The sequence below is a fragment of the Triplophysa dalaica genome, unplaced genomic scaffold (assembly GCF_015846415.1).
Source record: "Triplophysa dalaica isolate WHDGS20190420 unplaced genomic scaffold, ASM1584641v1 Contig24, whole genome shotgun sequence".
NCBI classification, from domain to species: Eukaryota; Metazoa; Chordata; class Actinopteri; order Cypriniformes; family Nemacheilidae; genus Triplophysa; species Triplophysa dalaica.
Window position 1 is genome coordinate 1 of NW_026622658.1, and position 12,500 is coordinate 12,500.

At 41.7% G+C, this 12,500-nt stretch overlaps 1 protein-coding gene across 1 annotated transcript in view; it reads right to left on the minus strand.

The window, feature by feature from the left end:
* Window positions 1–9: 9 nt before the first annotated feature.
* Window positions 10–12,500, minus strand: part of LOC130417155 (ras GTPase-activating protein-binding protein 2-like) — a 13,241-nt gene continuing 750 nt past the window's right edge. The window contains exons 3-13 of the mRNA XM_056742459.1: window positions 12,497–12,500; window positions 10,959–11,132; window positions 10,784–10,871; window positions 10,352–10,460; window positions 9,976–10,204; window positions 9,812–9,904; window positions 9,259–9,352; window positions 9,134–9,184; window positions 8,923–9,051; window positions 8,729–8,847; window positions 10–507 (exon numbers count right to left, since the gene is read on the minus strand). The exon at window positions 12,497–12,500 is cut by the window's right edge and continues 78 nt beyond it. Coding sequence (XP_056598437.1) covers window positions 262–507; window positions 8,729–8,847; window positions 8,923–9,051; window positions 9,134–9,184; window positions 9,259–9,352; window positions 9,812–9,904; window positions 9,976–10,204; window positions 10,352–10,460; window positions 10,784–10,871; window positions 10,959–11,132; window positions 12,497–12,500 — 1,336 coding nt within the window. The 3' untranslated portion in view covers window positions 10–261. The remainder of the gene's footprint in view (window positions 508–8,728; window positions 8,848–8,922; window positions 9,052–9,133; window positions 9,185–9,258; window positions 9,353–9,811; window positions 9,905–9,975; window positions 10,205–10,351; window positions 10,461–10,783; window positions 10,872–10,958; window positions 11,133–12,496) is intronic.

A 12,500-nucleotide genomic window follows, 5' to 3' on the forward strand; every position in this document is an offset into this window, starting at 1 on the left:
CATGAAGCGTCTGATGTACGTGCTTTACAAAAATGTGTGAGAAATCAGTTCATGAGGAAACCCTGTCCAGACATTCAACTTTTGTTCTGTAGGAAAAAACGCTGCATTTGTCCTCTCCGCAAACAACAACAGAAAGATGTGAATGAAGAGAAGAGCTGATGTTCCTTCTGATGCTCATTCACAGTCCGAAAGCCAAAGATGGAGAGAGAGAGAAAGAGAAAAATCTTTTCTTCCGAATAAGGGTGAGAACTTCAACCAGCCTCAGCGTCGCGGCCCCGCAAACCGGCTCTCTCCGCTCGGACCGCCACCTCTCCCAGCCCCCATCCCGCCTCTCGACGAGAGGGGGCCACGCCCATCTCTGTCTCGCCCCATTCCATTTCCCATAGATCCTCGGGGCCCGCTGAGTCCCCGGCGACCGTCGGCTGCTCCTCTTGTGTCTCGCTCTCGGGTGGCTCTAGTCTTCTTCTCCTCCACGTTGAGCCGCACTTCTCCACGAAACATGATAGGCTGGAGAGGAGAGACAGCAAGCATAAATGCGTCATACATCAAGCGGATTCAATAACTAGGATCATTTCAGATGAAATGCAGATTAACAACTAGGGCTGCGTGATATTGTATATCCTGATGTGGATTACAACAGACAGATACCAGACAATAATCAATAATAATGGAAAATAGACATTATATCATTATCATGGGTGGTAGGCTTTAGGTTCATGTTGATATGCTTTGGAAACGCTGTTTTGTTGTGTCAGTTGAATGAGCTGCTGTTTTCTGCACAGATAGAGCGAGAGAAAGACCAGCTGCGTCGGCAAAACCTCACGCTCGCACGGCTGTCCCGCCAACATCTTCCTACTGTACAAAAGTGTTGGTTTATCTACACACTTTACCTGATGAAAGAAGTCACTGCAACAATGGTTTGTGTGCGGGCATGCCTGTGTGTGTGTGTGTGTGTGTGCACATGTGCGTTTTTGTTTGTTTGGCACTTGACAAATTCCCTCCCGGTCTCCGCAACCTTGCATGAAGTCAAACACACCTGATATTATGTGACGTTGAATGATTAAGATCTATTCTCACTCTATTAAGATCATGTTTATTCAAGCATGTGTTAAGTATGAAAACATCATTTTAAGTCAAAAACCAGCTTCATTATACTGGCGTTTCATAAAAATCTCTCTTAAACTATGGAAAGCATTCAGGCAGGCTGGGCGTGCGCAAACAAACAGTTGTTGATGATGACGCCGGTGGTTATTAGTCACATTAGACCGGTCAGCACAACAATAACATGATGGTGATTAACACAAGGACATCTTCGTGTGGATAGATGAGGTGTTATTTATGTTGTTAGGTTTGTTTGATTTCATTCAGTGTCGAGCAGACCGATCAACGGATGACATCGCAGTACTGAGAGAGACATTTAAAAGCACAAGGCTCGAGAGTCTCGAGATTGGATGGGGTGAGAGCGTGAGGGTCAGGGGTCCATGAGGATGAGGTTAACCCTAAACGCGTTTACAAGCTCCAAATCTCTCCAAATTAATCTCACACCAAATAACAGACCAACATATAAAGTAAATACAGTCTGACAACAAAACTGTTCTTATGAGTGTTTTTCAGGATTGTGATACATTGTTCGGATTCTGCTTCACACCTTAACTGGACATGTTAGTAACGAAACTAACGATTGTAGGACAAATCCGAGTGAGCCCTTATATCCGTCATTATGGTAAAACACGTCATCAGAGAGTGTGCCGCTTATCACTGTATTTCCACTAATAGAGGAGCTGCACTATTAGAGCTTTCGTCAAATTGCCCATCATTTCATGTTTTCAGGTTATTTTAAACGGTTTACAGGTGAGAATACTGCGTTGTTATGTTTATCAGTAGTGTCTTTCTGTAAAGACCCCTTCAAGCGGTCTGTATATATCAGGCAAATGTATAAAATAATTTTACTGAGAAATGTTTCATATACAAGTTACTTCAATGCATTTATACTTTTTAGAAAGTAGAACTTTTGGATATGAAGTAAAAAAAACACTTGAGTTTGTTTAATTTAGACGAATCCAAATAAACTTTTTTTGTCAGAACCTCTAGTAAATTAAGTATTACCTTTAGTCATCATTCAGAATCGTAAAATAATCGCAATCTCTATTTGAAACAAAAGAATCGGGATCCTCAATTTATCCAGAATCGTGCAGCTCTACTATGAATTCCTTAAAACCGATCTGAAGCAAAACCGCTCCGAATAATCGGTCTGGTGTCAGGCGTGAGAAACAGATGAGTGATCTAACAAAGATTGCTGTTTCCCCATGCACATTTTCACACACTAGACTTCGGAGTAGTGGTCGACCGATTATCGAACTGGCCGATTATCGGTGTCGATATCAAAGATTTAGCCGATAATCGATATTGATCATTTTCAAAGCCGATTTGCCAATAAAGTCATTTAATTTTGAAATGCGCTTTTGGATCTGACGCAGCTAAGGATTTCGTGAGAGCAGTCGGAACACGTCACTCTAGTTTGTTGCCTAGAGTAATGCCCGCCCACTGCCCCTCTGATTTGTTGGGACTAAGTCACGAGTCCAGCCAATCAACGCGGGAGGCTGCGGAAACAGAAAGTGTTTTTCACTCTCACACCGAAAGCACTTACCAGAGGTGGGGGACTCGAGTCACATGACTTGAATAGTTGTGGCCGTTACAATGGCAGACAACAGTCGAGCTCCACAGATAGTCACGTTTGGCTATAAGGACTTTGAACTGGACCGTGAAAATTAAAAAAATTGCTAAATGCAGAGTATGCAATGCGAGGATTTCTGACAACAACCACAACGTCGAATTTTATCCGACAATACACAAACCACAAGGAAAGGTAATTTATAGTCAGTTTAATAAAACGATTACTAATATAATGAATTAATCGTTTCTGTTTGTCATCATTTTGCCTTGGTTGCTTTTTTGTTATTAGAAATGTGATAATCGATCATCACTGATAGGCCTATCTCATCTCATAATTAGATGCATTGGGGAATCTGGCTATAACGGCGTAGCCCGATTTTTTATGTTCTTAAAACATTAAAATCTTCTTAAAATAAAGAAGGGCTTCTCTGTATTACATGCAGGGTTATGTCTATATTTAGTGCGCACATGTTCAAGTGTTTGTGTGGACTACGTGTGGAAGCTGAATAGCAGCTTACTTATATACTGCATGACCGGCTGACATGGACGCACCGTTGAGATATACTCTGACTTAAAAAACTCTTTAAAAACTTTTCGGTCATACTGACGAGAATAATTTCATAGTTCGAATCTGTTAACTGTCTACATTTTTTTGTGTACACTCACAACAACAACACGTTTTGTGCTGTAAATAATGAAACCAGTTCAAATAGAATACAAACATTCTCAGATTATATATTACGTATGAAACGTGCATACTGCGCGTCCACCGGAGAGATGACGATTAAGCATCATAACTTCATCACTGGGCTATATTAAAATACATTTTATTTATATTCTGCCGAAATGAAAAAGATCCGTTCATTTTAATAAACAAGATTCAAGATCAAAGTCAATAAATGATCCGGGATTCCCATCACTAGAGGCAAATTCCCTATAGGCCTACTGTGCACTTTAATGGACAGCACAAGTATTAAAGCATCATATATTTAAAACATATAATAGGCAGATTTTCAGTCACAATACTTAGTTTATAAGCTTCCTAGCATGTATACATGCTTAAGTCTTGAGTCATTCTGTCAGATACAAGTATTTCCGTTTCTGTGTAGACCGTTTAAATTAAATTGAATTAGATTTATTATACATTTCAGACTGGATTTCTTTTGTACAAGCAACACTTTTATTTTCAGATATTAATGTTGCACAGATATGCATATAATTCATACATAGCAATGTATACAAGATACATAATGCATGTATACAAACACCTTTTTTGTGCACAAAGAAACATGTATTGAAAAAATTAACCTCTGTTTATTTAAGTACTGCGACTTCACTTGACTTGACTTAAAACTTATCAGGACTCGACTGGACTTGCTTAGGGTGAACCCTTGACTTGACTTGCTTGATTTGTCTAAACTGTGACTTGAGATTTGACTCGAGACTTGATGGTTAAGACTTGAGACTTGCTTGGACTTGACCATATGTGACTTGTTCGCATCTCTGGCACTTACTAACTGGAGCTGCTTCTGGTTCATGCTCTCTGAGGTAAGGCAGCATCAGACGTTGAAATAAATCTCAATCCACTACACTGAAGATGCAAAATACTTCAATTTAATTAGTGCCTGAATTTCGGAGCAGCTTTGCGGGTTTCCTGAAGGTTCCGCAGGATTTACGCATTATTATCATGTAGATATAATTCTCATCCACAGTATAAAAATGATTTTGCTGTGCAAGCGAGCAGCACACTGCACGCGTTTCTTGAAATTGATCAAGCTGGCGTTTTGCACGTCATTTTAAGTTAAAAATACAAGCCATTTTAAAGCATAAAGAACTTTAAACGTCGGTCTTCAGTAAGAGCGCTCTCATACACATGCGCACACACACTCACAGACTCCGCAATCTCAAGCTGCTCACGACAAATGTTAGATTGAGTTATTTTTCGCAACTTATTTATACACATAATTGTTCAGAGACACACATGGGTGTGATTAAATGCCCATCTTGCTGACAATACACTCAAGGAATAGGCTAATGTACTAACTAAGTGTGTCTAAAATACGCTTTTAATGTTAAAGCTTCATGAAAACATTTGCGGTCTTTTCAACAACATACACAATAAAGCTATGAAGGCAATTACATTATTCACACTTATTATATAAAGTCAAATTATGTAGTTAATCCAATGATGAGCAAAATGATTAATTGAATAGTTCTAGTATTGTATGCAATTTTTAAGTCATCAGAACATATTTTTTTCCATAAATAAATATAATTTATTCCATTCAATTCATTTTTTCATTTGTCCCTTGTTGTTTTTTACTGTGTTGCTTGTGGTTTACAAAATGTTCACAGAATTCTGCTGGGTGCTCCCTTCTTTCTTTTTTTATTATTAATATAAGCGTTATGATTAAGATTTCTCAGTCAGAATTAAAAACTTTTAAATGTTTCAGAGCCTGCGTTCTTAATTTCTATATAAATGTACGTTTTTACACCATAAATATATCGGTTTCAAAATATCGGCTATCGGTCTAATTCACATGGAAATAATCGGTATTGGCCTGAAAAACGCATATCGGTCGACCTCTTTTTCTGAGGCTACTGTTTATTGCCAAGAGCTCTTGAACAAGGTAATGCATGGTGCATCAATTAAAATATACTTGTTCAAATTTGTGCAGTGGTGCGCAGAACCAACACCCATATGACAACAAGGTACTGCAAGGGACCTTCAAAAGGAAACATAGCAGTCGACTCTCTCTTACGTGCTGTGATGTCATGCCGACCGCTCTAAATGATGCCGCATGGCAGGTACATTTGAGTCAGAAATGTGCAGAATATGAATATGATATAACACTGCAAAGGAATGACAATTTAAATGCAAGATAGTAAAGAAATGTTTTTGAAAGGGTTCTACGGACCTTGCCTGTAATACCAAACTGTGCGGCTCCGCTTCGTAGACAGAGTTGGAACGGCCTAATTGACAAGCGTTTCTTTGTCGTGGGCGGGCGCTTGTCCGAAGTTTAAAATCATTGGTGTACCCGTAAACCAATCACATGAGATTACAGCATGACATGTTAATATATATATATTTTATATTGCATTTGCTTTTATCAAAAAGCGACTTACATTGCATTAACCTATACATTTATACATAGGTATGTGCAATCCCCTGGGATCCAACCCACACCCTAACCCACAACCTTGCGTTGTAAACACAATGCTCTTACCACTGATATACAGGAAAGGTTTATTTTAGGACTGGAAAAGAGAAATGGACCTGTCAAAAGGGTGCCAGTTCGAGTTGACAGATAAAGAGCGAGATACAGCCTATAAAACTCCAAGGACCATAAAAAAGTCGAGGAAGGTCATGGACTTGCCATCACGGAGCAGTGTCACCGAGGTGGGTTAGAATCACAATTATCGACATGCCGGACTTTGGCCTCCCCAGTTTTTTCGCAGAAGATCGGTAGCAGTTGATACTATAAACTTTTCCCAAAACCCTTACGGGAGTAGGGCCACAACATCACCTCCATTCAAAATGTGAAGCAAACCCTCTTCTTGCTCGGGCATCAGCTGGCAAATGCCGGAATATTCTCCACAACAGAGCGAATAGCATCCCGTGTCTCCATGTCCGCTGTTGTTTTAGATTAACCTAAACTACAATCTTAAATTCGGCGCTTACCGTCTACATCACGCTCTCAGCCCTCTGATCGCTGGTTGGACGGCTGGTATGGAGCCGGAGATAAACTGGGAGATGGTGTGCTATATCAGACTAAGAAGCAAAATGAAATTAATCGGAAAGTACAAAGTCTGACGTAGTCAGGCTACTACAGACCCCCTGCAATTATGCCACGGACCACTAGGGGTCCGAGTACCCCTGGTTGAGAAACACAGAAAACACACGCTTTCCTGTAGCTCAGTGGTAAGAGCATAGTGCTAATAACACGAGGTCATGGGTTGCATCCCAAGGGATTGCACATACTTATAAAAAGGTATATGATAATGCAATTTAAGTGCTTTGACAAAAGCATCTGCCAAATGAATAAATGTACATGGCACATCTGACAGGGGACTGACGAATCAGATAAGCAAAGGCAATGATACAAAAGACCCAATCAGTGAGAGAATGTGCAAACACGCCTTCCTATTCTACAGTCTCTGGTCACAGAAACGCAACCCCTAAGTTTTTTAACTGAAACGGGGTCTGCATCGCTTCAAAAAGTTTTCACGGGGTTGAAAACTCTGAAGCAGTGTAAACGTCATGTTAATCATAGAAAAACTGAAGGAAAACACATCAGTATGAACACCACCTCACAATGTCCAAATAAAAGTGTGTCTATAATGATGCGTGACAGCAAAACAAGCCACTAAAAAACCACATACAGTTGAAAGAAAAAGTATGTGAACCCTTTGGGCTTACTTGGATTTCTTCATAAATTGGTCATAAAATGTGTTCTGATCTTCATCTAAGTCACAACAATAGAGAAACACAGTCTGCTTAAACTAATACCGCACAAACATTATACGTTTTCATGTTTTTATTGAACACAACATGTAAACATTCATAGTGCAGGGTGGAAAAAGAATGTGAAACCCTAGGCTAATGACTTCTCCAAGAGCTAATTGGAGCCAGGAGTCAGCCAACCTGGGGTCCAATCAATGTGATGAGATTGGATGTGTTGATTAAAGCTGGCCTGTCCAATAAAAAAACACACACCAGTTTTGAGTTTGCTGTTCTGAAGAAGCGTTGTCTGATGTGAACCATGCCTCGCACAAAAGAGCTCTCAGAAGACCTACGATCAAGAATTGTTGACTTACATAAAGCTGGAAAGGGCTACAAAAGTATATCTAAAAGCCTTGATGTCCATGTGTCCACGGTAAGACAGATTGTCTACAAATGGAGAAAGTTCAGCACTGTTGCTACACTCCCTAGGCGTGGTCGTCCTGTAAAGATGACTGCAAGAGCACAGCGCAGAATGCTCAATGAGGTGAAGAAGAATCCTAGAGTGTCAGCTAAACACTTACAGAAATCTCTGGCACATGCTAACATTTTTGTTGACAAATCTACAATAAGGAAAACATTAAACAAGAATGGACTTCATGGGAGGACACCACGAGGAAGCCACTGCTGTCCAAAAAAACATTGCAGTACGTTTGAAGTTTGCATAAGAGCACCTGGATGTTCCACAGCACTACTGGCAAAACATTCTGTGGACAGATGAAACCAAAATTGAGTTGTTTGGAAAGAACACACAACGCTATGTGTGGAGAACAAAAGGCACAGCACACCAACATCAAAACCTCATCCCAACTGTGAAATATGGTGGAGGGGGGCATCATGGTTTGGGGCTGCTTTGCTGCCTCAGGCCCTGGACTGATTACTGTCATCGATGGAAAAATGAATTCCAAAGTTTATCAAGACATTTGCAGGAAAACTTAAGACCATCTGTCCGCCAACTGAAGCTTAACAGAGGATGGACGATGAAACAGGACGATGAAACAGGACAACGACCCAAAGCATAGAAGTAAATCAACAACAGAATGGCTTCAACAGAAGAAAATACGCCTTCTGGAGTGGCCCAGTCAGAGTCCTGACCTCAACCCGATTGAGATGCTGTGGCATGACCTCAAGAGAGCGATTCACACCAGACATCCCAAGAATATTGCTGAACTGAAACACTTTTGTAAAGAGGAATGGTCCAAAATTTCTCCTGACCGTTGTGCAGGTCTGATCTGCAACTATAGGAAACGTTTGGTTGAGGTTATTGCTGCCAAAGGAGGGTCAACCAGTTATTAAACCCAAAGGTTCACATACTTTTCCACCCTGCACTATGAATGTTTACATGTTGTGTTCAATAAAAACATGAAAACGTATAATGTTTGTGCGGTATTAGTTTAAGCAGACTGTGTTTCTCTATTGTTGTGACTTAGATGAAGATCAGAACACATTTTATGACCAATTTATGAAGAAATCCAAGTAAGCCCAAAGGGTTCACATACTTTTTCTTTCAACTGTATATGAGTGACAAGAATATTTCACAGCGATTACACAAACCTTAGCTCCCAGGATCCGCGGCACAGGCTCACAGTCATCAAACACCACAAAACCAAAGTTGGGCAGTTTGCCTCCGACACCCTTTGTGTTGATTCTCATCTCCACCACATTCCCAAACGCTGAAGAGAAACACACCGATGATGTCACACACAGAGCCTCAGAGAATCCTGCGCAGGGTCAAAGGTCACACTTACTCATGAAGAAGTCCTTCAGTTCACCCTCATCTATGTCATGAGGAAGATTTCCAACGAAGAGCTGGTGACTGTCTGGATAACGCACAGACCTGCGACCATCTGCATCACCGGCCTCAGGGTCACCGCGGCCTGCACACAACACACACTTCTCATTGGCTGAGATTATCTCATGACATCTAGAAATAAAACACGGGGCATTAGGTCGACTCACCCCTAAAACTCATGTGCTGTTTCCCGGCCTGAGACTCTGAGCCGCCGCCATCTGATAAACACAAGAGCAGCGTCAGTCACATCATCACACATCACTCACAAACACAAGAAGAGTCCTGAACACACCTGCTCGAGCTCCTCTTGGGGGAAAACCTGACCTCTCCCTCCTATGATCTCGGGGTAAAGCAGACTGAGCGTCCAATTTCAGCTCCACCCGTGGCTGAAACACACACACACACACAAAGCAACGTTATCCTCCGGCTGTCAAAAGGTTTAGGTTGATAGAAAACTACAACGTAAACACAAACAGGAAGTGTAAGAGCGGAGCTCATAATTGACCAGCAGGGGTCGCTGAGCACACGTCTGGCATTCATAACAGCAATACAGGTTTGGGACATGATGACAGAAATCTACACCAGCGACACACTCGGCTCATGACTTCACACAGCACCACCCCACCGCTGACTGAACTCACTTCACAAAAAGTCAAAAAAAAAAAAAAAAAATCTTCAACAGCATTTTCCTCATTTTGCAATTTTAACCCAAACTGAAAATTTTAGCATAAAACTCAAATAAAGAAATTAATTGAGCAAGCTGATCTGCAGGAGACATTCCAGACCAGTGTTATATTGTGAGTTACAGCCCGAATAGAGATCATGATGCCAAGGCTTCACTTTACCTGAACGCTGGCAGTTTTCAGCAGGTGTGAAGACACGACAGAAGCTCCGGCTGGAGGAAGATTCTTACTGGTGACCGAAGCCCACGAGAACGCCTGCAGACATCACAAACACCATTACACAAACACACAACAAACAAATCCAACACCAGAGCACTTTCATTTACCTTCGGTGGTTCTGGAGTCTGCTGAGGGGGCGGAGTCAGGACGGGGTCGGGGGTGGAGTGTTTCTCCTCCTCTGTAAGTTTCTCTTCCTCTTCAGGCTCCGCCTCTGCCACCTGCTGCTCTCCATCTGGGCTAAGTTCCACCTCTGCCTCCTGACTGGCCTGTGGCTCAGGCTGTGATTCTGGCTGCGCTTCCAGACCCATCTCCTCCTGCTGCTCCTCCACTCCGTTGCTGAGGAAGGTGAACCACCGATCAGTCACAGAGGCCTTATGACATCAAAGCATAAAAAGTAAACCTGATGGATCGGTCTGCGCGGCTTCACGTGAACTGCCGTGACAACATCATCAGCCAAATCACGTGCCTCAGGTGTGCTGATACCTGACGGGTGGAGGCTCATAGCAGGTGGTGCTGGCGGGCCGGTCCTGGGCGGGCTCAGGTGAGACGCGAGTCTCTGTTTGTTTTTCCTCCACGTCCTCTTCCTCAGACTCTGATCACAAACACACAAAACATAACACTCATTTATGAAACCCAACACAACAGAAACACAAAAAAGGCCCAGTAGCTTTCTTTTACGTGAATACAAACCCAAGACTGAATAACGAGAATGATGAAAAAAGAAAAAAAATACACTAACCCTTTCTCTCAACAGGTAGTGGTCTAGCTTTTGTTGAAACCAGTAACTTTGTATTGGCACCTAAAGTATTATGGCTCCTGTATGAACTATCGCTTATTGCTCCTAAACTCTTTGTAAGTCGCTTTGGATAAAAGCGTCTGCTAAATGTCTAAATGTAAATGTAAATGTGTGTTTACCTGCTAGTTCAACCTCCGAGTCTCCAAACACTTCCTCCTCATAGCGAAAGATGTCATTATGCACATAGAACTTGTTGACAGCAGATCCCTGACGCACACACAAACACAATGATGATCCACCGCCCATGTCATTTCTGCTGTGTGTGGTGGTGTGTGGTGTTGTGTTGTCATTCACCTCAGGAGCGAGAACAAACGTCTGCATGAACCTCCTCATGGCCCGTCCGCCGTTAGACAACTCGCCCATCACCTGGACAACGACCCCGTCGCCGAGGGTCGCATGAGCGTCTACATGACGGATCTTAGTGTGACACTCACTGAACTGCAGTGACATCACCTTGGTATGGATTTCCTGCGCACACACACACAGTCACAAGCCCTGGTGATGTCATCACTATGAATATACTGTACTTCCTCATGTCTGTATGTATGTATCGCTCTGATAAGCTTGTTCACATTTCAGTTTGGATAATGTGAGAAGTTTCACTTCAGAACATATTCTATTCATTCACTCACTGGAGTCGTTTGTTACTTTAAATGAAGAATGTTTGCACCACTTTGAGACCTATACATGTGCATAAAGTCAAAGGAAGTCTATGATTATAGTCAGTCATCATTAGAACTCTCAGAACTGTGCTGTGGTGAATGAGACGGATCAGTAGGGGTGTGCGATATGACGATATTAGATCGTGAACGATTAAAATGACTGCACGATCCACTTTTTCGGGAAAATCGTTAAATCGTCCTATATAGTGGTGTTCTATAGAATTCGTCAACATACTTGCGATAGATTACGCCATGTTAACAAGCTCGTATACGTTGCTTGTGAATTCAGTTAGATTAAGTGACGCGGTCAGTGAAGATGGAGGGAAACACGGAGGACTTGGTCCCTAAAAAAAATTCTACATCAGTAATATTGAAATGGTTTGGGTTTTCCCCAACTGACACGGCCCAAACAACAGTTATTTGCAAATGTGGCAATGATAAGATTCGAGCGTCGTAAGGCAACACAACGAACCTTTTTAACCACCTCAAAATAAAAGGGACTGAAAGAGTATGCCGACAGTCAAATTATAAAGGGATCCCACGCGAGTAAATCAGGTACAACCAAGCATACGGAAACTAAAAGGCTTAAACAACGACTTTAGCGAAAGAACCATTTGAGAAAGGAACTCCGTATCCGTATGACAGAATGAACAAGTGCTGGAAAGATGTCACTGACGCGGTCGCATTTTACCTGGCCAAAGACATGATTTCCATAAAGACTGTGGAAAATGAGGGCTTTAAAAAACTGCTCAAAGTCGTAGACCCACGTTACGAAATACCCAGCCAAAAATATTTATCCTCCACGCCCATTCCACAGCTTTACTCCGAGTGCCGCAACAAGATGAAAAACAAAATTCAAAATGTAAAGTTTTTCTAACAGCTGATTTATGGTCTTGCACTTGCATTAAATATTAACTTGATAAAAATATTCTTCATAATATAAATGGTAAAGAGTATATTTTTATATGGGGACTTAGTTTGGCTGTATTGAAGCCCCTTTAATTTGCAAAATAGTCTTAAAACCAACTTGAAGAACCGCGATAAAATCGTAAATCGTGATCTATCTGGAAAAAATCGTGATTTGAATCTTTTCTAGATCGCCCACCCCTACGGATCAGTGATCAGAGCTACACTACTCTCATGATTGTGTTGTGTGATGTAAACACTCACCGCC